At 37.8% G+C, this 27,086-nt stretch overlaps 3 protein-coding genes and 1 pseudogene across 4 annotated transcripts; all 4 read left to right on the top strand.

The window, feature by feature from the left end:
• The first annotated feature begins 573 nt into the window (after nucleotides 1-573).
• LOC110755497 (Phototropic-responsive NPH3 family protein) lies at nucleotides 574-4,849 on the top strand. The gene is made up of 4 exons (XM_021956713.2): nucleotides 574-1,532; nucleotides 2,267-2,336; nucleotides 2,459-3,694; nucleotides 4,064-4,849. The coding sequence occupies exons 1-4, from the start codon at nucleotides 1,474-1,476 to the stop codon at nucleotides 4,610-4,612; spliced, it is 1,914 nt and encodes a 637-aa protein (XP_021812405.2). The 5' UTR covers nucleotides 574-1,473; the 3' UTR covers nucleotides 4,613-4,849.
• A 635-nt stretch (nucleotides 4,850-5,484) lies between these two features.
• Nucleotides 5,485-16,779, top strand: CCC1 (cation-chloride co-transporter 1). Its single transcript, XM_021956712.2, has 14 exons — nucleotides 5,485-5,644; nucleotides 5,751-6,018; nucleotides 7,559-7,708; nucleotides 8,006-8,084; nucleotides 8,435-8,526; nucleotides 9,401-9,515; nucleotides 9,922-10,022; nucleotides 10,195-10,256; nucleotides 11,507-11,725; nucleotides 12,569-12,683; nucleotides 13,580-13,774; nucleotides 14,184-14,584; nucleotides 15,126-15,287; nucleotides 15,522-16,779. The coding sequence occupies exons 2-14, from the start codon at nucleotides 5,846-5,848 to the stop codon at nucleotides 16,610-16,612; spliced, it is 2,955 nt and encodes a 984-aa protein (XP_021812404.1). The 5' UTR covers nucleotides 5,485-5,644; nucleotides 5,751-5,845; the 3' UTR covers nucleotides 16,613-16,779.
• Nucleotides 16,780-18,352: 1,573 nt separating this feature from the next.
• Nucleotides 18,353-22,283, top strand: LOC110755510 (cationic amino acid transporter 1). The gene is made up of 3 exons (XM_021956729.2): nucleotides 18,353-18,556; nucleotides 18,658-19,085; nucleotides 20,611-22,283. The coding sequence occupies exons 2-3, from the start codon at nucleotides 18,659-18,661 to the stop codon at nucleotides 22,047-22,049; spliced, it is 1,866 nt and encodes a 621-aa protein (XP_021812421.1). The 5' UTR covers nucleotides 18,353-18,556; nucleotide 18,658; the 3' UTR covers nucleotides 22,050-22,283.
• A 423-nt stretch (nucleotides 22,284-22,706) lies between these two features.
• Nucleotides 22,707-26,799, top strand: LOC110755511 (cationic amino acid transporter 1 pseudogene; annotated as a pseudogene). Its single transcript, XR_015835136.1, has 2 exons — nucleotides 22,707-22,850; nucleotides 24,774-26,799. The product of XR_015835136.1 is annotated as a cationic amino acid transporter 1 pseudogene (transcript).
• The last annotated feature ends 287 nt before the right edge of the window (nucleotides 26,800-27,086 follow it).

The following is a 27,086-nucleotide window of genomic DNA, read 5'->3' as shown; positions in this document are numbered from 1 at the left end:
CAACCCTAATGTAGAGAGATGTTCACCTAATCTTGTAAGTTTGAGTCGGTTATTTTTTTCGTATTTCTAAGTCCTCTTTCAAATAAATTATTATTGCATTTTCCTTATAATAAAGTTCCATATACCGTAGTTTTCTAATTATTATTGCATTATTCATTTATCCCCAAAAACGACCTTTTATATACTCGATATTCCAAAAAATGCCCTTCAATCCTCATAAAGGCTGGTAAGTCGTAACCGACCTTATAGAGCATATATCTCCGTCAATACAGGATTGGTCCCAATTAATTCGTGCATGGGACAATAAATTGACTAAATTGACTATCTTTCAAATCAACCCAATCAATTCCTAGTTTTCATTTTATTCTCCCCAAAGAGTCAATCTTACTTACTAATTTAATTATTAATTTCTTATGGGCATAAGTAACGCACCCACATGGCCTTGCTGGACAAAAACAGATAGATAGTTGCTTCTAAAACTAAATAAAGAATTAATCTTTAAGTAATCACACAAGATTATCCCTCAGCTAGTCAAATTAAAACCCTACTTATTTTATAAGATTCTCCTAAACCAAGTTCTAGAAAGGCAATGAGTGTGTCTCAAGCCAGAGGACCCCACATGTCTTTGTGAGAAGGGTGGTCTCTGAGTCTCTGAGAGCTGCTGCCATTAATAATAGCCATGTTGGGGGTTTCAATTTGAGGCGTCTGGCTGTCTTTTTGGCAAATGGGTCTTGCATATATCATGGTTTTGTAGACAGTATTTTACGTCACGTACTCATTGGGGGGGCTTTTACTTTAATGGGTGTCAGTGGTTTTGGTCCCTTGTGTCTCATATGGGATTCAAATTTGGAAATTTCTTGATGGTTTTTAGGGCAGAGAAAACAATAGCACATAATTTTGTGGTTTTCTGGGGCAGCAAATTGGAGGGGTTGACCTAAATTTTCTGTCTGAATTGGAAATTTTGTGTTTTTATTGCTGGTGGGGTTTTGGGTTCAGATTTGGGTCTTTTTTTTTGGAGGTGGGTGTGCTGTAGTGGAGTGGTTTTAGGAGTATTTCTAAGGGTTCTCAACTGGGTTTGTGAAAGGAATTCACTTTCTTCTGTTACATCTACTGGGTAGATTTGGGTCAGTTTTGGTAGAAAATTCAGTGGGTTTGTGCAAATTTTGGGTTTCACAGGCTGTAAAGGAAGCCACATTGTGGTGCTGTTTCAACGTTCTAAGAGACTTGGTTTGAGAATTCTGGGTTTGGTTCTTTCTGGCTGATTTTGGCTTCACAGTGGTGCTTAAGGGAAACAGCTTATTGGGTTTCTGCTTCTGCTTATGAAACTGCCCTGATTTGGGCAGTTACTTGTACTTTGCTTTGAGGGATTTGATAGTGTCTGAATTGAGTTTTCAGTGGGATTCTGGGTTTGTTTAGCTTTAGCTCTCTTGGAAAATTGTTCTTCAAGTTCTATACTGCTTTCACTGGGAGGAAATGGCTTGCATGAAATTGGGATCTAAAACTGATGCCTTCCATAGACAAGGACAGGCCTGGTATGCTCTCTGACATCTGTAATTTCATATTCTTTATGATTTCTATATATGCTGTGGATTCTATTAATGTATTTATCATAATTATAATTGTTAAATTATTCATTTATTTGCGTCCTTTAAATTCAGTCTGCAAACTTGGTTTTGTATGGCAAGTAAAAAAATTTATGTAGCCTTTTAGTTGGGAGTTATTTTAGGGAATTTTTTTCCAGTCTGGTACATGATACTGAAGAGCTGTTACCTTCAAATTAGTTTTTTTTTTCACCCCATTGGTCTGTTGCAATAGGATAGCTTGAACTTAGGCGGTGGATACAAACATTTCTACTGCTTCTTAAAAATTAATGAACGTTTTTCTTCTTGCTTAGCACACTTTGTCCCTCAACAAAATCTTTGTGACGCATGAACAAATAACATTTCTGGGGTGGTTGTTTGGTTATACTTTTAGTTATATATTACTTCATTCTGAAGACCGAAAACGGGACTCCCCCTTCACCATCCATGTTCTGGATATGCTCTTTGGGTTATTAAGATCTTCTAGTTTTCTGTTCATGCACAGTACATGGCTGATTGTACATTCTGTGTAGATTGCCTTGGGTAAAAGGATTTTGCATGTTTTGGAACCTCATAATTATGATTTGCTGGGTTTATTTAATTTGATTATTGATGCACTGTATCACTTCCTTTATTCTTTCTTATTTGTAGACTAACATTATATATACATCTTGGAACGATTGTAGGTTCTGCACCACTGGGCTTCCTAGTGACATTGTTGTTGAAGTTGGAGAGATGTCATTCCATCTTCATAAGGTAAGCTTTCATGTTCCAAAGTTTTGTGTACGTTTGAGTGAATCATAATCTGGTATCAACCCCATTATTTATGTTTTAAAATTTAAAGGCTATTCTCACATTTCAATTGCCGTTTGATGCAGTTTCCTTTGCTCTCAATTAGTGGGATTATGGAAAGATTGATTTCCGAAGCATCTGAAGGAGAAGAAGAATGTGTCATAAACATCCCTGATATTCCTGGTGGGGCAAAAACATTCGAGTTAGTAGCCAAGTTCTGCTACGGGGTGAAATTTGAGCTTACTGCCTCAAATGTTGTATACCTTCGATGTGCTGCTGAGCATCTTGAAATGACTGAGGAATATGGGGAGGACAACTTAATCACACAAACTGAAGCCTTTCTCAATCAAGTTGTCCTTCGAAATTGGAAAGACTCTTTAAAAGCACTTCAGACTTGCGATGACATTCTCCCTCATGCTGAAGAACTCAACATTACAAAGAGGTGTATCGAGTCACTAGCCACAAAAGCATCTACGGATCCTAATCTGTTTGGGTGGCCTGTCAAGGAGCATGGAGGCCCCATGCAAAGTCCTGGTGGGAGTGTCCTGTGGAATGGGATAAGTACAGGGGCTAGACCAAAGAAATCAAGTTCAGACTGGTGGTACGAGGATGTTTCAACCTTGAGCTTGCCTCTCTATCAGAGGCTAATTTCGGTTATGGAATCTCGTGGCATTAAACAAGAGATTATTGCAGGCTCAATCACTTTTTATGCCAAAAAGTACCTTCCTGGGCTGAACCGGCGTCAAGGCACTAGTGACTCTAGTACCCGACTTGCACCAGTGTCCTTGGGGTCCCCACCATCAGAAGAAGACCAGAAGCTCTTACTTGAAGAGGTGGATCGGTTACTTCCATTTCAGAAGCGTGTAGTCCCAACCAAATTATTGTTTGGTCTACTTCGAACAGCCATGATTCTTCGAGCCAACCCTTCTTGCATATCTAATTTTGAGAAAAGGATCGGCATGCAACTTGATCAAGCTACTTTGGAAGATCTTTTGATGCCCAACTTCTCTTATTCCATGGAGACTCTATACAACGTTGACTGCGTGCAACGAATTCTAGATCACTTCCTTGCCATGGATCAAATTACAGGCGGGGGGGTGTCTCCATCTTCAATGGATGATGGCCAACTGATTGGGTCACCAGCAGGCCCTTCACTGACCCCAATAACAATGGTAGCCAAGCTCATTGATGGATACCTTGCAGAGGTTGCCCCTGATGTTAACTTGAAGCTCCCTAAGTTTCAAGCTCTTGCTGCTGCTGTTCCTGAATATGCTAGACCCTTGGATGATGGTCTTTATCGTGCTATAGATATTTATTTGAAGGTAATAAGCATGAATTATTCATGAATTTTTTTTTTCATTACAAGATCATTGATTTGGCAGTTGATCCATCATACCATATAAAAGCCACATATTGTCCTAGAAATTTTATTTCTCTCAATCCCAATGTTTCTACTTCCAACTGGGTTGGGTCATATTACAATTTGAACACAGCCTGGCAAAGTGCATGAATTTATCAATTGGTCTTTGGCTTGGTATCCTGATTTTAGGTGACTTTGAGTGATCCACCCCCCACCCTCCCAAACCTGATACAAGGTTGTGATAGTTAGCCAAATGAAGGTTAATGAATTTTATATTGCTCACGCCTGTAACTTTTTGGGCTCATTGTTTTCTATTGTCTATAACCTGCAGTCACACCCATGGTTGGCAGAGTCCGACAGGGAACAGCTCTGCCGGTTGATGGACTGCCAGAAGCTTTCCTTGGAAGCTTGCACTCATGCTGCACAGAATGAGAGGCTACCCCTGAGAATAGTTGTTCAAGTACTCTTCTTCGAGCAGCTTCAGCTTAGGACTTCAATTGCTGGTTGCTTTCTGGTTTCAGAAAATCTCGATGGATCAAGACAATTAAGAAGTGGGTTTACCGGGTCTAATGAGGGGGGCTGGGCCACGACTGTGAGGGAGAATCAGGTTTTGAAGGTTGGGATGGATAATATGAGGATGCGGGTATCTGAGCTCGAGAAGGAGTGTTCAAATATGAGACAAGAGATTGAGAAGTTAGGTCGTGTAAAAGGTTCTAGCACATGGGGAAATGTATCGAAGAAATTCGGGTTCAAGATAAAGTCCCAGATGTGCAGCGCTCAAGAGGGATCCGTTACCAATCAGCATAATGGGAATGAGAAAGTTGAGAAGTTAAAGGAGAGGCATGGAAAGCATAAGAAAGACTCTGTTAAAGATGAATAAAGCCTTTTGGTTTCTCCTTCTCTCTCACCTCTAGCTTTGAAGTTCTTTCTGTGGTTAGCTCAATTTCTTTGATTTCAGTTCAGAAACTAAGTCCCGCTTCTGCTTCTTTGTGCTAATATCTGTTTACTCTTGCTGTATTGTTATCGTCTTAATCATGGTTAGCAGAGATGGAAAATGAAGTTACCTTGTAATTTGTTTATTGTAACAGTAGCAAAGGTCTCTGTTTCTCTTTGTGCAGTCTTCTCTCTTGTCTCCAACAAATTTTTTAAGCCCCTCAATTATGATATAAACCTTGGCCTCTGTTTGTGCTTTAATGTTCTTGGAGTGTTTACTTCTTCTTTGTCATATTCTTCATGAAAATTTCAAACTCCTTTCTTGCAACAATCCTTGTGCTCTTTAGTTTATATGTTCAAAAATATTTTTTGTTTTTTCCTTTCAGATCTTAGCTATTCAAATATGAAATTGGTTACACTGTCCTCATACCAAGATTCAAGAACAAATATAAATTACATTTTGACTTTTATTTTTATTTTTCATATATAATTTTGACTTTTCACTTGTATATATAAAGTGTCAAAACTACCCTCATCACTTTACACAATTCTGAAAAAACAAATTTTAAAAGCAGGCGTGGGTTTGACCAGTTGGCTAAGTACTGAACTCGTCTTTTTGCACTTAAGTTCAAATTCCCTTTTGAATTCCCATCCCAACTAGCCAAGATTCGAATTCCCCTCCCTCTAGATTAGATTAATTTATAGTAATTTTACTATTGCTTGTATTAAAAGAAAAAGAAGTTTTCAAAAAAATTTATGATATTAATCAACATAAAACTAAAATGCCTTAAAAGAAAAAAAAGAGAGAAAGAAACAGAAAACAAATAAGGTTAAAATCCAACAAGAGCATTTGCAGAAGCCATCGTTTAAAAGGCGCGTGTTGTGCTGTCAAAAATTTGACGTCGTCCTTGCTCGCTTCCGTTCTCCTCCTTTTCTCATTTGGGCTCAACTCAATACGAAAACCCGATTTGGTCTCCAGGTTTCTTCAATTCAAAGCCGCCTCTCTTCCTTTGCGTTTTTCTTGAATAATACTTTTCTTAATTTCTAGAAAGATATATAATTCAAGCCTTTTCTTTCCTGCCCAGATCTTTGAGGCACACGGATCCAATCCAATTCGATAAGAATTGGATAGTTTTCCTATCAGATCGATCCAAACCCAAACAGGAGGAAAAGGAGAGAAATGGACAATGCCGACGTTGAAGCTGGTGGAGAAGACGAGTTCCATGGCAAGAGCGGTCGCAAGTATCGCCCTGTTGTCGACGACGATCGCGCCGTGCTCGAGATGTCATCCATGGATCCTTCCTCTTCTTCTTCTTCTTCGTCTGCTCTTCCTGTTCACCAAGCTTCCCTCAAGTATGCTTTCCACTATCACCATTCCCCCTCTCTCTCTCTATATATATATGTGTGTGTGTGTGTGAGAAATAGAGGATTTTGAATGGTGTTTAAGAATGAATTAAGCGTTCTGTGAATTCTTGTGGAAAATGAGTTAAACCCACAAGTGCAATACATAAAAAAAAAATGGTGTTAAGTGAATTCAGCTATTTAAGTAATGAGAAATCTTAGATTCTTGGATTCTGAAAACAATTTTAACTATGGCTCTGCCCAAGTGACGTGTATGTACTCATCATGTAAGTTAGTTCCAAGTGGCATGCAATACTAATCATCATCTTCTTGAGTCATTTCTCAGAATTGAAACTTTCGAATGAACTTGAATGATTGCGAATTCTCAGATTTGTTGTCCTGTAGCAGTATTGGGTCGGTTCGATAAAAGATCTTAGTTGGGTCATGCTTTAGGGAATTTTTGATGTAATTCCATCATATATTTATAGAAAAATGCTACTGCATACTGATCAAGGTTTTGGGTCATTAAGTTGATTCAAAAGGTTGGTGTACCCGTTAAGTGCAAGTTTTTGCTTGGTTGGTGGCTCGTGAAAAGTCAATACTTGCTTCAAAAAGGAAGTTTATTTATATGAGTCTATGTCTGTTTATATCTCTACAGTGGTGCTTTCGTGCAAAGCGGTATAGGAGAGTGCTCATCCTATTCTTTGTATTGTCCATTTAGAACGCAAATTTTGGTTAGGCTGTTGTAACTGTTAAGGGTGGCTTACTTTGCTCTAGGAATTGATGTTCCTTGCTGGTGGAAGTTACTTGGGTACTGGGGCCAAAGAAAGCTGATTATCATTTGGCATTGTGGGGTGTTGGTTTCTATGTAGATTGTTTGGTTGGAAATAAATAAGAGGTCATTTGATCTTCAGGTGGAGGACCATGGGAGAATAAATTAGATTTTAGATTTCCCTTTGGTCATCTTTCTCAAAGCATTTCATGGCTATTCCTTTCTTCTAAATTGGGAGGAGTTTTGAGTTGAATGCAATCTTATTTTGGTATGAGCTGACTGAAGTGTTTATTTTGATGGACATCTTGTCCATCCTTTTTAGTAGCATTCTTTCTTTCTCTTTTAATGAAAATCATGTTTCCTACAAAAAAAGAAATGTTAAAGGGGTGCACATGCATTTTTCATTTATACATCTCATCCTATTGGTTCATAGGAATATATTCTCTATCTCTATACACTTGATGCTGTTCAAAATACAAGAAAACATTGGAAATAATACTTGGGTTGGCTGATCAATAATCCATGAAGTGTTTTTCCTTCTTCATGGGTATCATAATAATGCCTTGAAATTAAAAATCCGAGTTTTCCTTATCAAAATTTTTTTGTTAGCTATAAAAAAAACTTGTAAATTGATATTCATTTTCAGGTAATTTTGGTTTATTTTATATCTATCTGTTGTAAATTGATGTTCATTGCATGTAAAAAGAAAAAAGCTAACATATATAAGTTTATTTATTCTTGCTTATAATTTTTGTTATGTCTATTGGCGTACCATGGCAGGACAATAAAAGTGGGCACCCAGGAAAACATGGGTTCTGATGCAAAAGAAGGGCACCCTCCTACTCATGTGCAAGCCAATGGCCCCCAGAGAGAATCCAAATTGGAACTGTTTGGTTTTGATTCTCTCGTCAACATTCTTGGTCTTAAGAGGTATGTTCTGTTGTGAGATCGTTTAAGAATGGGAAAAACAAACGAACTCAAGAAACCAAAATAATATTAATGTCGTTCGGCAAACGAGTGCATCAACTCTCCTTAATATATAATCTGTGTTGCCTATCTAATCTCTTTCTGATTAAGGGTGTAAAGATGAGAGAATTTTTGGCATTTTTTCTCCCAGTATGTTTGATTTTGGAGAATTTTCTTAATACGAAAGTCATTCACTAATGTTTGGTATCAATCTTTTTTTTTCCTGACTGGCTGGTATTGATTTGTTTTTTGCTGCTCCAGTATGACAGATGAGCAAAGTGCAGCACCATCTAGTCCTAGAGATGGTGAAGATATTTCTATCACCCAGGGGCGACCGAAGGTAAGTTGACAATCCTGCTGTCTCTTGCATAAGTTCCTCCCTTGTCTTGTTGCTTGTTTGAGCATTAATTTGAAAATAAGGTGTGGATTAAGAAACCTTAAGGGTGCTGGCTTATATGCATGGCTACCTGTTGTCATATGGTGATCCCCCTTAACTTTGTGTTATCATTGCATATTAATTGGTCCAATAAAAGTCTCGTTTCACATTAAAAAAAACATTATTTTATAGCTTTAAAGTGGGTAGTTTCATAAATTATATTTCAAATTGTTCCGATTTCTTGAAATTTAAAACTGCACTTTCTTCAATTTCTGATCCTTCTCTGTATCTATTGATGGGTATTTACCATGCAGCCTACTGGTGTCAAATTGGGAACACTGATGGGTGTATTCGTCCCATGCTTGCAAAATATACTGGGAATTATCTACTATATTCGATTTTCTTGGTAATTCATATGCAACTTTTGTATTATATTTCAATTTGTTTGCAGGATGCATGAACAATTATATATTTGAGGTAGAATTGGTTGTTAGATGCAGATCTTGTGTATGAAGGGTGCAATGCAGCTGAAATTTCTTTTGAATTGCTAGAAAATTTTCTAAATATATCATGTATAGATGTGCTATCAAAATTATATTTTGGTGCACTTCTGTTTTGCTTTGGAAACACCCTAGTGCTATTCTGGTGGAATTGTCTTAGTTTCCGGAAAAAGGAATAACTTTCTGTTTTCATTTCAAAGCTTGTTAAAAGTTTGATATGAAGTGGCCATGGAAAAGTGATGGACCGATGTAGATCCGATTGAGCTTGAATGAAGTTGTTATTAACTGTTTAGTGATAGAGAACCTCCATAATGTACATGTATGTGAATTGGGAGTTGGGATGGTCTCAGTTGTCATATATGATAGTGACGCACATCAGATATCAAGGCACAACTGCCCTTGTGATTTACAAGCCGTATTGGCACCCACTACAGCACCAGAACTTTTCAGAAGTGGGGTTTTCTTGCTTTCCTGAGGTGTTTGGCTGCATGTAAAAATACTTTTCTGTCCTGCAAAAGCTGTAAAAACACTTTTCTGTCCTGCATGTTTGTCCCTCTTTCTAGAAAAGATACAAAAAATTAAGTAAGAATGATCAGATTTGTTTGGCATGCAATTTCTCAGTTCTATTACGCCTACTAAAGAGTTTTAGAAATGATTAAATTCATGATGTTGCCTTCCTTCTAGACCAATCATGTTCTTACAGATATCTTTCCTTTTCGTCTTTTTAAATTTTTTTTATAAGAGTTGCTGATATCCTTTCTTAATATATAAAAATGGCAGGATTGTTGGTATGGCTGGTATAGCTGAGTCACTATTCTTGGTTTCATTCTGTGGCTTGTGTACTTTCCTCACTGCAATATCATTGAGTGCAATTGCAACCAATGGTGCTATGAAGGTACACATTATTTATATGATAAGACTCGTGAGAAATTAGATAGAGAAGATTATAAGAATACCCCCAGCTTGTCATAAAATAACAAAGCAATCATTTTAGCTGACTCAACTGGATTATGATGTAGTGGGATATACCATTTTAGATTGCTAAAATTTGGATTTAATTACAACATTTATTCCTACTTCCAAAGAATCGTTTCTTGGTATATTATTCTACAGATTATAGTGCAACTGCTCAAGATGTTAATGAACTGTGTTATATTCACATTATCTGGTAATGCATATTGAGTTATGGTTATTACTTTTGAGTACTCTGATACTGTGTTTTAGTAATTGCTTTATTTTTCATCAGATAGATTTGTGAAAGAAGAGATAATGAATTCTTCTTTGTTTCACTTTACTTCTAGGGTGGTGGACCGTACTATCTAATTGGTCGTGCCCTTGGTCCAGAAGTTGGAGTTAGCATTGGATTATGTTTCTTTCTGGGAAATGCTGTTGCTGGATCTCTGTGAGTGTACACTGTTAACTTAATTGTGATGACATAGTGATATGTATGGTTGAGGTCCATGAGGCAGACAGAGTTGGGACTAGCATAAATTTTCTATAATTTGGATTGCTTTATGTATGATGCTGATGGCTATTGAGTACTGAACTTAGCCTTTCATGTTCTTGTTGTCTAGTTATGTCTTGGGAGCTGTTGAAACATTCTTGAAGGCTGTGCCAGCTGCTGGGCTTTTTAGAGGTAATTTAGCATTGTTCCAGTTCACAATAATATAAAGATGACTAAAATAGAAAATCTTGCATGGTTGATGGCAGATGGTAAATCAATACCTGTTTTTAGGAAAAGTTCCAGTGATTGTAACATCTTATCCCTGGGATTGTTAGAAATTGAGCTCTATTTTCTGTGGATATTTTGTCCCCTTCTTTGTACGCTTTCTATTTTTATTAATAAAATTTGGTATCTTACAAGAAAAAATTCAATACTTGGGATGTAATTCAAAGAAGATACTATGCTTCATTATCTTTATAGCTGTGCATGTTTTGTAAAGATGCGAGTGATAATGCCGAAATATTTGTTGTTACATTTCTATTTCACTTCGCAAATTTGGTGCGGTTTTATAATAGACTTTGTTACTCTTTGTTGTCTGAGAAATTTTGGGGGTAGGGTAAGCAAGAGGCTACTAGTCTTTGATATTGTGGATTCTATTTGGAGTGCTTGGTTGGAAGGTATAGAAGAATTTTCGACAATAGGATAGAGGAGGTGGATTTTGTTTGGGACAGGGATGAAACCTTTTCTATGGTTATCTTTGTCTATGAATTTTAGAGATATGTGTTTTAGTATCATTCACTGTGATTGGCGGGAGCTCTGAGCTTATTCTATCTTACTGCTTGTGAGCTTTTGTACTAGGTTTTGCTCTTATGGACTTCTTTTCCGTCTTCTCTTATTTCCCTTCTGTGTTTTCTATGAATTTGTATACCAGTATCCACAACAATAAGAAAAATTTCATTCTAGTTGTGGATTGCATGGTTTTTTTATAAATGAAATTTAAACCTTAAATATTAAAAGAATCCAAACAGAAGTGGATGGTCAACAATTTGAGTAAGTATGTTTATATGCTTTCTCAACCTCTATAGCTAATTTTTATTTTTATAGTTTTAATATTTTTGCTGAAAGCTAACTTTGTGTTACTCTGACCAATTTCCCCTCTCAAAACAGACAAACACACCACATGCACGCATATGCATCCTCTGATCCCATTTCTCTCCTCTTGTGTGTGGTTTACTGTTTCTTGGAGATGTGTTTAGTGAATTTATGCATTTGTGTGCGTTGTGGGAATTTACAAGTGATTGAACAATTTAACTTTTTTTTCTTAATGGGAATTGGTATTAATAACCAAAGAATATTCATGTTAAAAAGAAAAAAGAAAATGTTTGTAATATTTAAATTGAGTGCATGTAATTTCTTATTCTTTTTTCATGTTGTCAATACAGAGACCACAAGAGTTAATGGAACATCAGTTGCAATACAAAGTCCGAGTTCACATGACCTGCAAATCTATGGGATAGTTGTGACTATTATTTTATGCTTTATTGTGTTTGGTGGTGTGAAAATGATCAATCGGGTTGCACCTGCTTTCCTCATACCTGTTTTACTCTCGCTGTTCTGCATATATATCGGGATTGCCTTGGCGAGGAAGAATTACCCTGTAGGTTAGTGAAGTTCTTTATAACTTTCTTTCAGGAAATGGCAATTATCAATATATATGTAATATGTATATATATGTGCTGTTCTATGTAATTTTCCTAAAATAATGATGTATGCAATTTTGGGGTAATAATATGTGTGATTGATTACATACGTACTGTAATGCTGTGTTGTGGTGCTGTCAGCTTCTTGTCTGAGAGCTCCTGTGGCCTTTCTGTAAGCCCAAGACAAATTTCATTGTGTTCTAATCTTTGTTATCTCTCTTTGGCCTTTAACTAAATTAAGAAGTACTTCTACTAGTTACGTAATGCACATCATGGAAATAAATGGTGAGCTAAATCCCCGTGTTCTGCCTGTGACAGGTGTCTATATTCTTATTGTTGTTGTTATTGTTAGTATTACTACTAGAATGCTAGGAATAATATCTATTTTAGAACAATAATAACAACCACCATACTAAAACACAAACTTTATGAATTAAAAATAGAACAAAATACAAGTAAGTCAGTATGACAACCTCAACCACAGTCAATAATCAACACAGCACTTCCCCACTCAAGAAGAATTACACTAAAGGACTATCTCTAAAGGTTGATGCTTGGATCTAGTTGGGTGCTGTTATATTATTTTTTCTTCATTTGACTAGTGGTTAAAGGCTGCATGTCTGGACCAGTTTCTTGAAGATTAGCTGACTTTTGCATAGGTGTGCAGACCAGGTCAAGTCAACGATAGCGATATAGCAACCTGACTTTGTTAATTTTTGTTCCACCAAATATTTGCCTTTTATACTTGTTGGCTTGTTTTCAGTGGGGTAAAATGGATAATATTTCTCGTAATGTTTGTTACAGATGGAGTCACGGGCTTGAGTTTGAACTCCTTCAAAGATAACTGGAACTCGGATTATCAGAAGACAAATAACGCTGGAATCCCTGATCCTGATGGAAAAGTGTCCTGGAATTTCAAGTCAGTCATGGCATTAATCTTTCAAACTTTGGTAGTTTGTTACTTTGTTGCTGGTGTGAGTTAAACTTATAACTATGCGAATATCTGGTTTGTTATTATTATTGCAACTTTGTTGCTGGTGCGAGTTAAACTTATAAATATGCAAATATCTGGATTTTATTTTTATTTTGGAGGACATCATTTTTAAATGATTGGTCTTATCAAAGTCAGTCTCTTTAAACTTATAAATATGAAAATATCTGGATTCTTATTATTGTTTTGGAGGACATCATTTTCAAATGACTGGTTTTGTCAATCTTAGTCTCTCTCTTGCCTTTTTGGTTACCCCGAATCTATGTATTTGCCACTGGTTGCTACAGGGCTGCAATCATAAGATGATACCATTCTCGAACTAGGACTAAGCTTACCAAGAGCCTAGAAACCAAGCTCCAGCTTGGCTTATTGTCATGCCTGTTTAGCTTGTTCTGTTTACCTTTTTTTTCAGGCAAAGGTACACTCAGATATGATTTTTCCTTGTTACAGTAGAAAAGAATCAGAATTATTTTCTTATGGTCAAAATAAAAGATTTAGGTCAACTGATCACTGTCTCACTAACTACTTGGAATGAATTCTCTTTTTCAAATGTATATAAATACATTTGAATTTTTCATTCGTCAAGTTGCCTCTTTGGATATGCCTTTCTCCATTTCTCTTTCTGTAAATACGCACACAAAATCATTTGCTACTGACCCCTTTTTTTGACTTGAAAGCATTTGTTTATTTCTGAATTGTTAAAAGTGTGTCATGTTTAAAAACAAGCTATTCCTCCCAAGCATGAAGTCATTTTAGCTATGGGTTTAGGATGGAGATTACTTTTTCTATTGTTTTCTAACTATGCTGTTAATTTTTGTTTCCAGTGCAATGGTCGGCCTCTTTTTCCCTGCTGTGACAGGAATTATGGCAGGTTCAAATCGGTCAGCGTCACTGAGAGATACTCAGCGTTCAATTCCTATTGGAACACTGGCTGCGACTCTTTCAACTACTGCAATGTATCTGGTCTCTGTGTTATTATTTGGAGCCCTTGCAAGCAGACAGAAGCTTTTGACTGATAGGTATGCATATATTGTAATAGTTGCCCCTCTTGGGGCGCTAACTTATATTTCTACTTGTTCTTTCCCATTATGTTTATTTCAAAAATTCCCTTATGTTGTGTAATATTTTACTTTGCCTCTGTTATTCATTTGTGTGCATCAATGAACACTTGTGTCCAATTATGTGGAATCTAAGTCTTGGAACCATATATATATATTTTTTTCTATAGCCATGTTTTGCTCATCAATCTCTAACTAGTTTGGGGCCTTATTTCGTGTATTATATAAATTGTGGTCAAATTGAGTTCTAAAAGTTTGAGTATCTGTTTAGATAGTTATTTGCCTACATACGTCTTAAACATAATCTTGCATTAGCAAATTAATGTCCTTTTTTCATGGTTTCATTGCTGAAACTGGAGTTTCTGTGCAGGCTACTTACTGCTACAATAGCTTGGCCTTTCCCAGCATTCATTTACATTGGAATAATTCTATCAACCTTGGGTGCTGCTCTTCAAAGCCTGACTGGTGCCCCCCGTCTGCTTGCAGCAATAGCCAATGATGATATTTTACCTGTTCTTAACTACTTCAAGGTTTCAGATGGGAGTGAGCCTAACATCGCTACCTTATTTACTGCGCTCCTCTGTATCGGGTGTGTCGTAATTGGGAACCTGGATCTTATCACGCCAACTATAACTATGTTTTTCCTTCTGTGTTATGCGGGTGTGAACTTATCTTGCTTCCTTCTGGATCTTCTAGATGCTCCCAGCTGGCGTCCTCGGTGGAAATTTCACCACTGGAGCCTCTCTCTTCTTGGAGCCTTACTTTGTATAGGTATGCTTCCTCTTGTATTTATTTTGTACTTTGTGCTTTTGCCCGCTATAGACAATTTTGTTAAGAAAGGCAGTGAAAATAGGTAGGAGAAGTCAGCTCCTGGAATGTAGGTACTAGTTTGTGCTTGAAAAGAATATTTGGAGAATGTGATTGAAAGCAGCTTTTATTATTTAAAGATTTTCAGCCTACCTAACCTAACTATTGCGGTTGTCACAAAGATGGATCCTATTACTCGTCACGGTTAGGATTGTTTAAATGATGGATCCTAAAGAAGAGAGTTTTGAGCATTTTAGGAATTTGTTTGAAGGATTCAACAGGACTCACATGTTACAGGGAAATGATAATTGTGCCTTACAAAAAATTTGAATTTATTTTGGGGTGGGGAAGAGGATTTCAAAATTGATGAATTTCATTGCACTTGCCAGTGGCGTGATTCTATTACTGCCATACTGGGTTGTTGTATTGATACATGCGTGTAAGCAGTTCAAGTTTGATTTCATTTGAAGATTATATTAACCTTCTGTGTTTTTTCTGCATGCAGTGATAATGTTCTTGATCTCCTGGTCATTCACTGTCGTGTCCCTAGCCCTGGCTAGCCTTATATATTATTATGTGAGCATCAAAGGAAAGGCTGGGGACTGGGGTGATGGTTTCAAGAGTGCATATTTCCAACTAGCTCTCCGCAGTCTTCGATCGCTAGGAGGTGCGTGTATCTGAAAATATTACACCATATAATACATAATGCTCTTTATTAGTGATTGAAAATGCTCAATTTGTTGTCCCTTGAATATGCCCAAAGTATGTGCTGTGGTGGCCGGGGGATAATAATATCCCTTTTCACTTCATTTTTCTTTTCAAGGAATTGCATGCTTGTGGTTTGTGCTTGTCTGCGAACATATTTAGCTTTTTCTTACTTAACTTTTCACTATGCATGCAGCAAACCAAGTGCACCCGAAGAATTGGTATCCCATTCCCCTGATATTCTGCCGGCCTTGGGGGAAGCTGCCAGAAAATGTACCTTGCCATCCCAAACTTGCTGACTTTGCCAACTGTATGAAGAAGAAGGGCAGGGGAATGTCCATCTTTTTTTCTATTCTAGATGGTGACTACCGTGAATGTGCTGAAGATGCCAAGGCTGCATGTAAGCAGCTTGCTACCTACCTTGACTACAAGAATTGTGAAGGTGTAGCTGAGATTGTTGTGGCCCCCAGTATGTCCGAAGGTTTCCGTGGCATTGTCCAGACAATGGGTCTTGGAAATCTGAAGCCAAACATTGTGGTGATGCGGTATCCCGAAATATGGCGTCGTGAAAACTTAACTGAAATTCCAGCCACCTTTGTTGAAATAATTAATGATTGCATTGTTGCAAACAAGGCGGTTGTTATTGTCAAGGGTCTTGACGAATGGCCCAATGAGTATCAGAGGCAGTATGGTACCATCGATTTGTATTGGATAGTGAGAGATGGTGGTCTCATGCTTCTTCTCTCTCAACTCCTCCTCACTAAGGAAAGCTTTGAGAGTTGTAAAATCCAGGTTTTCTGCATTGCGGAAGAGGATACTGATGCAGAGGGGCTCAAGGCTGATGTGAAGAAGTTTCTGTATGATCTTCGGATGCATGCCGAAGTGATTGTTGTAACAATGAAATCATGGGATGTGCAAGCGGACAGTGGGTCTCCTCAAGATGAATCCGTGGACGCGTTTTCTGGTGCTCATCAGCGTATAGCTAATTACATGGCTGATATGAAGGCAGCATCAGAAAAACAGGGAACCCCGCTGATGGCTGACGGGAAGCCGGTTGTCGTGGATGAACAGCAGGTGGAGAAGTTTCTTTACACTACTCTGAAGCTGAATTCAACAATACTCAGATACTCGAGAATGGCTGCAGTTGTTCTTGTGAGCTTACCTCCACCTCCGGCCAACCACCCAGCATACTTCTACATGGAATACATGGATTTGTTGGTGGAAAATGTGCCAAGACTACTGATTGTGAGAGGATACCGTAAAGATGTTGTAACTCTATTCACATAGTATCAGTGGACTGCATCCTGGATGGTAATTGTCGCATTTTCGGTCATTGTTTATATTGTTATTTTTTCTTTAATCTCGTCTCCTTTTTCTATTTTTACTTTTGTAGTTTAAACGTTACATTCATTCTTTCTACAATCGTTCTTGGCTAGAGCAGCAACTTACTGGTTCCCGTAGTTTGTTCTCATAAAATTTTGAAATATAGCCCCTATAGGAATGTGAAATTTTCAGTTAGAAGTTTACAATGCACGATCAAGAGTCTAATTTGTTTATTTCTTCTGCCCCTCCCTTATCTTAAACGTTAGCACATAATTGCAAAGATGTGCTTTGCCCATCTCTGCCGGCTGATCAATGTTGAAGACTTGAAGTCAATACAATGACACTTGGGTTTTTCGACAGTCGGGTTACAAAGTCAGCGGCAATAGTTAGTAGTTACAACTTTGGTACCTTTTGACTTTCAGTGGCCCATAGTTCTTTCGTATACTAATTGCAAATTGCAAAATGCCGTTCATTCGCGAGTAATAATTATTGTGTAGTATTGAAATACGGTCATTCGCGAGTAATAATTATTGTGTAGTATTGAAATACGGTCATGTAATATAATTCGTACTAATGTTGTGGTACATTCATATTACATAACACGTGAATTGGTTTTATTCATATTATAAAATCCTATGCTTATATTTTGTATAATACTGAGAGAAAAAAAACGCAATAAAACAGAAAGGCATGATTCGTTTCTAAATTTATCAGAATTTAGAGAAAAAGAGAAAAGAAAGGGTTTTCAATTCGAACACGGAATCTCACTTTCAATGTTTCCAACCCACCCATACCGCTTGGCGTAGTAGTAGTATGCTTTATCAGGTCAGCGCCTCAATCACGACCACGAGCTTTCGCACTTGTAATGTTTTTTACCTCCTAGAATTTAGCTTCCCACTACTTTCTCTTACCATGCGTAACACCCTTTTTTACAAATCATACATCGTTAAACACAACACTCCTATCTGGGCACAACTATTTCATACTAATGAAAAACCTTAAATTTAATCGGTCGTGTATAATTATGTGTTTATCTCTTTCATCAAGTGATAAGATATATAATTGTAAACGATGGATAATGAAGAACTTTTTTCTCCATATAAATCCTTTTTATTATAAAAAAAAAATTGTCATACACATCAACTATACGAAATACGAATCGACATGTATGATATAATTATTCGCTAATTTACGTAGATTTTATTAGATTAAAAGTCGTCTTCATCAGTATGAATACAATCTTTCTGTGTCGAATAATTGTGTTTCACACTGATACACATGGCATGAAATTTGTCATATAATGGGGATTCTTTTTAATTATGAAAGCTGCCCACCTAATAAACTTTACACCAGCTGGATCCTACTCACAGTATTCATTTTTAGTGGTGGGTCCCTCTTTCCTTAAAACTAATTAGTCGCTAATTAAAACACTTTCACACTAATAATACAGACGAAAAAAACGACGCTATTTTCGGAGGCTCTCACTATTCGTGTGGCAACTGGATAAAAACTTCTTTAAGTAATGCAATCGTAGCCGTCCGATTATGACATCTTGTCCATATTCAATCCCTCTCTCTCTCTCTCTCGTTGGATGAAGTGAATCTCACACTGAAATCAACGGTCCACAGTTGTTGCTTCTCCACTGTGTAAACAGCTCTCAACAACACGAGTAATGAGATGTAGTGGGCGTATATAACTGCCTGCTATGGTGAACCAAGTTTTCCCGCGTCAACCTCTCACTCTGGAGAAAACCTCATTTTCGTCTAAGTTCACTCTCTTTCTAGATCTCTCTCTAGAAAACTAATATTAGTATGTATATATAAGCCAAATTCGAACGTGCGTTCTGGATCTCCACAATTCAGCTATTTTCTCTTCTTCATTTTCTCAGCAACCAAACAGAAAATAAGGGTACTGATTGAAGCCTCTGAGTGAATCTTTTGTGATTTATTTATTTTCTTTAACGAATTCGATTGTTCTGAAAATTTGGATTTTGAATTTAATTAATACAGGATGGTGGCCGGCGGTACGGAGGCGAGTGGCGCAGGAGATGTGGGGCTACGGAGGAGAGGGTGCACTTACCAAAAGTACGATTTTCTCCCCGAGGAGTCGTTCCAGAGCTGGGGCAATTACGTAAAAGCGCTGAGCCAGACTCCGGGTCGGTTTAAGGACCGGGTCTTCACCCGGTCCTTGGACAGCACGGAGTTGGTGGAGGTGAAGGCGCAGAGCCAGAACGAGATGAAGAAGACGCTCAACTGGTGGGACCTCATCTGGTTCGGAATCGGCGCCGTCATAGGCGCCGGAATATTCGTGCTCACTGGCCTCGAGGCGAAGAAGCACGCCGGCCCCGCCGTCGTCTTATCCTACGTCGTTTCAGGCGTCTCCGCCTTGCTTTCGGTTTTCTGTTACACCGAGTTCGCGGTCGAGATTCCGGTTGCAGGTACGTACTGCAACGCTAACAAAGCTTCATGAATAAATATTCAACGACTTTTTAAAAATAATTTATTTACATTTATTTTATTGAGGTTTGTCTGCATGTTATCGTCTTGTTTCAACCGTAAACGGCTGGCAAATTGTTAGTGGTTTTTAAAAAAATAAGATTTTTGTGAACGAGGAGTTTGGAGCTACAGTATCTCTCAGACATTGATATTGACGTTGATACTCGACTTTGAATCTTCTTTGATATTAAGAAGAGAAGTATTATTAGAATAAACTAATGACTTTAATTTTTTTAAATATTAAGAAGATAAGTATCATTAGATTAAATTAAATTAGTAACGAATGATTTTAGGTGAAGATGCAATACCAAATGCTTACGTTAAGGAATCTCTTTGAATATTCTGAAAAACTTTCTAGGAGGGCATCAGAAAAGTCTAAAGTAAAATCGAATCATAGATGGATATTATAGTAAGTTGGAGTTCCTTTCTATTCCAGAAGACTTTTATGTATATATATTGACTTGAAGGATAAGGATGTGGCGGATAGCTTGTTACGTTGCTTGGCCTGGCCTGTCCACATATTAATATATGGGTAATGCTAGGTTTATCACATTTTTCATACCACATTTGTACCACATCTCTAATAGAGGTGGAGCCCACCAATACAATGGAGCCCACTTCTATTAAAGAGGTGGTACAAAACTACAAATGTGGTATGAAAAATGTGTTAAGCCTAGCATTTTCCTTTTCGTTAATATATTATTCATCGTTGATTCCTGATCTTCTGTTTACTTATAAATTCCAAGTCAATAGTGTAAAGGCCGGCACATTGATAATGACATGATGACCTGGCAGTCCCACCATCTTTGATTCAAACTTGGGTTTTTTTCAATCTGTTTTTGCGTCAGAGATAAGAAAACCCAAGGTTTGAACTTTGACTTAAATATTGTGGGTTGAGACTTGTTTAGTTATACACCATGTCATGTCAATATGTGAGCCACCGTATAATTTGACCACCCTATCAAAGAGTTGTTCTCGGTTGAACTTGAGATAGTCTAGACTTTTCTATAGGCTGGTTCAATTTTAGAGCTAAAAAAAATGTATGGGTTGCATTTTAAATCATTCTCTCTAGGATCACACAATTAATGTATTATTATGGAAGTGCAAATCTCCTTGTTCCAGTTTAAAACTCAAAATTCCATGAACAATTAAATTTATTTTTTACTTTCATTGTTCAATTTTCTATGCATGATATATTAGCTTTATTGAATTCAAGTACACATGCCACATGCATTCATTGCCTTTGCAGCATTTCTTTAACTATGAACAGTTCATAGGAATAGTTATTGATCCTAGCTAATTATTTTGAAGCAAGAACTATATATGCATATATATAAACTAATCTCATATTTCCAAGGAACTAAGTAGTAATTTTGTCGACTTGAGTGGATTACAAGTTAGGCCCCCTCCTAAGTTAAATCATTTCATGAAAAAGAGCAATTCATGTGACTGAATGTGGTTTTTCAGGTGGCTCATTTGCCTACCTAAGGGTAGAGCTTGGGGACTTTATGGCCTTCATTGCAGCAGGCAACATCCTCCTTGAATATGTCATAGGTGGTGCAGCTGTTGCTCGTTCCTGGACCTCCTACTTCGCCACTCTCTGCAACCACGACTCCAACGATTTTCGGATTGTTGCTGACGGTTTCAAGGAGGACTATAAGTACCTTGATCCCATTGCTGTTGTTGTCATTATTGGTATCTGCTTCCTCGCTGTCCTCAGCACAAAGGGCTCTTCTCGTCTCAACTACATTGCCTCAATTGTTCATGTCATTGTCATTCTCTTCATTATCATAGCCGGCCTCACCAAAGCCGATACCAAGAACTACGAGGACTTTGCCCCTTTTGGCCCCCGCGGCGTCTTCCAGGCATCAGCTGTTCTGTTTTTCGCCTATGTTGGATTTGATGCTGTTTCAACTATGGCTGAAGAAACCAAGAATCCTGGCAAGGACATCCCAATCGGCCTTGTTGGCTCAATGATCATTACCACATTCGTTTATTGCTTGTTAGCAGTGACTTTATGCCTTATGCAGCCATATGGAGATATCGACGAACAAGCTCCATTTTCAGTAGCGTTTGAAGCTGTTGGGATGGGATGGGCTAAGTACATCGTTGCGGCGGGAGCTCTGAAAGGCATGACAAGTGTGTTGCTTGTTGGGGCGGTTGGCCAGGCTCGCTATCTCACTCACATTGCTAGAACTCATATGGTGCCTCCGTGGTTTGCCCAAGTTGATGGCAAAACTGGCACCCCTGTCAATGCCACAGTCACCATGCTTGCAGCCACAGCAGTCATTGCCTTCTTCACAAGCCTTGGCGTTTTGGCCGACCTTCTCTCCATCTCCACATTGTTCATCTTCAGCCTTGTCGCAATTGCTCTTCTCGTTCGCCGCTACTATGTTAGCGGCGTCACGACTCAGGCCAACAGGAACAAGTTCATTGCCTGCCTTGTCCTCATAATTGGATCTTCAATTGCCACCTCTGTGTATTGGAGTAAAACAGATAAGTGGACTGCCTACGTGGTAACCGCGCCTCTTTGGTTCTTGGGTACTTTGGGGATTTGGATACTTGTCCCACAAGCAAGGAACCCTAAACTTTGGGGGGTGCCATTGGTGCCGTGGTTGCCATCTCTATCAGTTGCCATCAACATTTTCCTACTTGGGTCAATCGATCATGTCTCATTCATAAGGTTTGCAGTGTGGACTGTGATCATCCTGGTTTACTACTTTTTCTTTGGATTGCATGCTTCTTATGACACAGCAAAGGACTCCCTAGCGAAGCGGTTGGAGGCCGGTACAAATCTTGAGTTGAAGAAGGCTGAAGCTGCAGAGGTTTATGCTCCCTCAGCAGCAAGAGACTCCGGGTTAGACGGCAAAAGTGGCAGCAATACCTCTGCACATCCTGCTAGTTAAGAAAGTGTTTGTTGAATGTGTGAAAGAAATGTTTGTGTGTGATATTGCTGTTCGACAAGAAGGAAAGAAGGAAGGGGTTGGTCCTAAAGATAGGAAGATGTTTCTCTTTTACCTCTTTTGCTTGTTGAATCATATCAGTTATGGAGATGATTAGACTTATCTGTATTAGAGATGTGATTTACATTAATGTTGTTCATAAGTATGATTTAAGTAGTATTTATAATTGTTTCTTCACAGGTTTCTTTCTCCATGAACTTTTTCTTCCAAGGAACTAGAGAGAGAGGAAGAGATTTGTTTCTTCTGTTTTCCTCCATTAAATATTATATATAAAAAAAACTGATTGCTTTTCAACTCTCTCACAGAGAGAGCATGATGAAAGAACTACTTTGAGGGTGTTTTAGTCCTTTAACAAAACTGTAAACAAAAAAGAAATACATAGATTTCATGTCATATTTATTGTTTTTACATGCATGAATTTATCCGGATTTATATAGTAAGACTTTGTTACCAAGTAAATAAATAATTTGTATACTAATTTGGAAGGCAAATATTATTTGATTTACCATGAAATAAATACCATCCATTGATTGAGCAATTAATACAAATATGGTAATAGTAAATGCAGAGAGTACAGCTAGCCTAGCTCTTCTCTTGCCTTTTCGATTTCTCCAATGTCTTTTTATTTCAACCAGACAGATTGATTTCTAGGTTTTTTTCTTCTTCTCTAACGCTCCTCAAATCAAACCTCATATTTGGTGTAACCTGCTCTTGCCTAGCCTAGCCTAGCCTAGCCTCCAAAGGGTACGTTTTTATTTTTATTTTTCTGGTACCATTTTAAAGTTATTATTTTAATGTTTCATCACTGCTCCAGAATCTAAATCTGGTTTTGCATTCAACCGCATGCAAATCCAAAGCTTTTTCCTGCTCTATGTTTGAATCTAGGTCCAGTTGGTTTTCTTAGTTTTTGAGGTCTTAAGAGGGTGAAAATTTGGGAATTTCTACCAGTCAGCCTTTGAGGTGGATGAAAAGGAAAAAACTACTGCATGCAGTTTGATTTTCTTTCTTCCTCTTCTTCTTCCTCTTCTCAATAAATAATATAACAGTAAATTGTGGAAATTGTCTGATAGCGTAGTTGACGGTCAAAATTTGTAATCATACATAAATTAATACACAAGAAATGCAAAGACTACGATCTTAACACTTATATACATAAATTTATTGTTGTTTTCTGTCTCAGATCCCACACGTTGTTGTTGCTGAGGAGCATGTCGCTTTATGTCTTTGTTTTTGTATTTTTGCTCTTTTTTTACCCTGTGGAGGCCATGAATCTTTTAATTAAGATTATGCCCTTGTTCGTGATTGTCAAGTTTGGATTGTGGATTAACAATTTTGGTTATCCATTGTACGTACATCTTATGATAGTTTTTTAATATGAACACAACTATATAAATTATAATCGTCACATTGATGGATATAACTAGTTATTTATTTTGGTTATGGAATTTTTCTATTATCTGAGTTGGCAAATCCTTAATTATCACTATTATTGATACCATTATTTAATAGTAGTACTTTTTATATATACCAAGTTTGAGGGGAAGTAATCCTCGTTAAAATTCCCAGTATTTAAATAAAAGTTGTTTTGGTGGCTTCTCTATCCTGAGGATAGACAAACATAATGGGGTTTTTCTATGGTGGCTCTGTGCTTAAATATTGTTGCAAGACAAGGCTCTGAAACTTGATATTTCTCTCATGGGAGTAAAACAAAGTTTAACTCCCAATTAATTAATTTTCTATTTTAAAACATAGTAAGAAGAAATTGGGGTGTTAAATTTGTAAACCATTGTACAGTTTCAACGATTAGAGCTAATTCAACAACAATTCCCTCATCTAAAACAGTTTTTTTTTTTTAATACAAAAATATGTAGAAAATGTCATGAGGATGATAATGGTGGGTGTAGGGCATATTTGTGTGAGTGTTTGGGGCATGATTATTCACATGTTATATATATCTTGACAAATCAAGTCCAAAGATGGGTGAGATTTCATGTTTCAACAAACTTAATATTATCCCAAAATAATTACGGAAAAGACAGAGAAGATAAAATATTGGAGGAAACTAAAAAGACATACAATTTGGAATGCTTATTTCAAATGATTCATTTGTATATATCATCATTTCAAATCGAAGCCAGAAAAGATCGGAATGTTTATTTCAAATGATTCTAATTCCAATTTTCGTTTGGATAACTATTAGAATCTAATTCCAACATTTTAATTCTTACTTTTGGCTTAAACGGTTAACAGTTAACGGTTAATGAGGATTGAATCTTGTTAGTTGACTGATTCTATTATAGCATTTGAGATCTTATTTGTTATCTTAGGAAGGATCCGTTGTTCACCCAAAGATATCTCTTTGTTATGGTGGGAATTAACCCTGGAACCAAAAATGATGCACATATCCATTCCAATGTTTTAGCCTTTTTATTTGTCTTTAAAGATAATTAATTGATCAATAATATATTGCATATATACATACCTTTTTGGAAGGAAACATTCTTCTAAGTTCTGAGTTCTATTTATATTAATCTTTTTATCTAATTGTTATTACACTCAATTCAGTTTGAGGGCAGCAAAAATGGTGACTGCCACTGAAGAGAATACATTCTTCTAAGTTCTAGTTACATTAATCTTTTTGTCTAATGTTATTACAAATCAATTTAGTTGCTAGGCAACAAAAATGGTGACTGGCATTGAAGCTGCTGGTGGTGGACAGGGCAATGGGATCAAGAAAAGAAGTTGCTTTTGCAGCAAGGAAGATTTTTTGCCAGAGGAGTCATTCAAGAGCTGGGGAAACTATGTTCATGCACTGGCCAACACAAAAACAAGGCTTACAGACCGTATCCTGGCACGGTCCATGGACCACCAGGAGCTTGAACAAATGCGTGCACGTAGCGACAATCAGATGAAGAAAACCCTCAATTGGTGGGATCTCATTTGGTTCGGCATTGGAGCAGTCATGGGGGCAGGAATTTTCGTGCTAACCGGTCAGGCAGCTAGGAACGATGCTGGCCCTGCAGTGGTAATCTCTTATTTCATATCAGGTGTTTCTGCACTACTATCAGTGCTGTGCTACACTGAGTTCTCAGTGGAACTCCCTGTGGCTGGAGGCTCATTTTCCTATCTTAGAGTAGAACTTGGTGATTTTGTGGCCTATATTGCTGCTGGAAACATCCTTTTTGAGTATGTAGTAGCAGGTGCTAGTGTGGCTAGGTCATGGACCTCATACTTTGCTACATTGTGCAATCACAATCCCAACGATTTTCGAATCAACGTGCCAGCCCTTGCCGACAACTTCAACCATTTAGACCCGATCGCCGTCTTTATCTCCATTTTGGTTTGCATTGGTGCAGCCTTGAGCATTAAGGCCTCGTCTAGATTCAATTCGGTTACAACTATCGTCCATCTGGTGGTTTTGGTTTTCATCTTCATCACCGGCATGACCAAGGCCAACCCTGCTAATTTCACCACAAACTTTTTACCATTTGGCTTCCGCGGTGTCTTGAAAGCTTCAGCTGTTCTCTTCTTTGCTTATGTAGGATTTGATGGTGTGGCAACCTTGGGGGAGGAGATTAAAAACCCTGGTAGAGATATCCCAATTGGGCTGATTGGCTCAATGTTGGTTACCATAGCAACTTATTGCGTCCTCTCAGCTACGTTGTGCCTGATGCAGCCATACAGCCAAATTGATGCTGATGCCTCATTCACCATGGCCTTTCAAGCTGCAGGTATGAATTGGGCAAAGTACATTGTTGCTCTGGGAGCAATTAAAGGCATGACAACAGTCCTGCTAGCCAACCTCATCGCTCAAGCTCGGTATTTCACTCACATTGGACGCACCCACATGGCACCACCAATCCTGGCATCCATCCACCCGAAAACTGGCACACCTGTGAATGCCACGGTTATTATGACCGTTGCAAACTCCCTTGTTGCCCTCTTCACAAGCCTTGATGTCCTGGCAAACCTTCTGTCTATATCAACCCTGTTCATCTTTTCCCTTGTTTCCTTAGCACTGATTGTAAGACGATACTACGTTACTGGTGAAACATCAACTTCTGACAGAAACAAGCTCATTGTATTCTTGACATTAATCGTAGGATCATCGATTGCTACTGCTGTTTATTGGGTGCTTAGCCAGGGTTGGATTGGCTACGTCGTGACAGGCGTAATTTGGTTTGCTGCCACTTTAGGCTTGCAATTGACCCTCAAACAAGCAAAGAAACCTAAACTGTGGGGGGTGCCATTGGTTCCTTGGTTGCCATCAGCTAGCATTGCATTCAATGTTTTCATCTTGGGTTCTATTGATGTACCTTCATTCATAAGATTCGCAATTTGGACGTTAGTTTTGCTCGTCTACTATATATTCGTCGCACTGCATGCTTCATATGATGCAGCAAGGGAGACTGATAGAGTAGAAGCTCAAGCTAGTCAAGCTAGTCAAGCAACCAACATGGAGGCTGGGACTAGCTAAACCACTGGAGTAGGCTGAGAATATGAGAGATGCTAGCAAAGCCATCCTCTTCTTGTAGTGTTTCTGTACAGGTCCAGAACTCAATTCACTATTCTTTTTTGTATCTTTTCCTTTTTCCATTCAGGGATATTGTACACAAAGTTGAACATTGCAAGTTTCCAATGTTCATACCCATATTTGTTTTTTCAAGTTTACGCTCTGAATACGATCTTTTGGTTCTATTAATGGTTTCAAATAATATAGGGCAATTGCGTCTGGTAGTAGTTTTGTTGGATGTTTGTGCTAAATTTATATAAACCCTTTCAACGTTAAATTTCAAATTTGTTGCAAGTAATATGGTTGTCCTTCTAGTCACCAACCACTTTTTACATCAGCTATCAGACAGCAGCAGGCATTTGCTTATGAGTGAAGTTCACAGTAAAGCTGCCCAGCCTTTAGCTATGGGAGAATCAAAATACACGCGAAACAATTCGATATTTTATGCAATCAACCTAATAATATTA

The sequence above is a fragment of the Prunus avium genome, chromosome 4 (genome assembly GCF_965620075.1).
Source record: "Prunus avium chromosome 4, drPruAviu1.hap1.1, whole genome shotgun sequence".
Taxonomy (NCBI): Eukaryota; Viridiplantae; Streptophyta; class Magnoliopsida; order Rosales; family Rosaceae; genus Prunus; species Prunus avium.
This window is presented reverse-complemented; position numbering and strand designations above follow the sequence as displayed.

Coding starts and splice junctions, on each gene's coding strand:
- LOC110755510 (XM_021956729.2), top strand. CDS start 18,659: ATGGTGGCCGGCGGTACGGAGGCGAGTGGCGCAGGAGATGTGGGGCTA. Junction 19,086..20,610: donor GGTCGAGATTCCGGTTGCAG/GTACGTACTGCA, acceptor GTGGTTTTTCAG/GTGGCTCATTTGCCTACCTA.
- CCC1 (XM_021956712.2), top strand. CDS start 5,846: ATGGACAATGCCGACGTTGAAGCTGGTGGAGAAGACGAGTTCCATGGC. Junction 10,023..10,194: donor AATGCTGTTGCTGGATCTCT/GTGAGTGTACAC, acceptor CTTGTTGTCTAG/TTATGTCTTGGGAGCTGTTG. Junction 10,257..11,506: donor AGCTGCTGGGCTTTTTAGAG/GTAATTTAGCAT, acceptor TTGTCAATACAG/AGACCACAAGAGTTAATGGA.
- LOC110755497 (XM_021956713.2), top strand. CDS start 1,474: ATGGCTTGCATGAAATTGGGATCTAAAACTGATGCCTTCCATAGACAA. Junction 1,533..2,266: donor CATAGACAAGGACAGGCCTG/GTATGCTCTCTG, acceptor GAACGATTGTAG/GTTCTGCACCACTGGGCTTC. Junction 3,695..4,063: donor CTATAGATATTTATTTGAAG/GTAATAAGCATG, acceptor TATAACCTGCAG/TCACACCCATGGTTGGCAGA.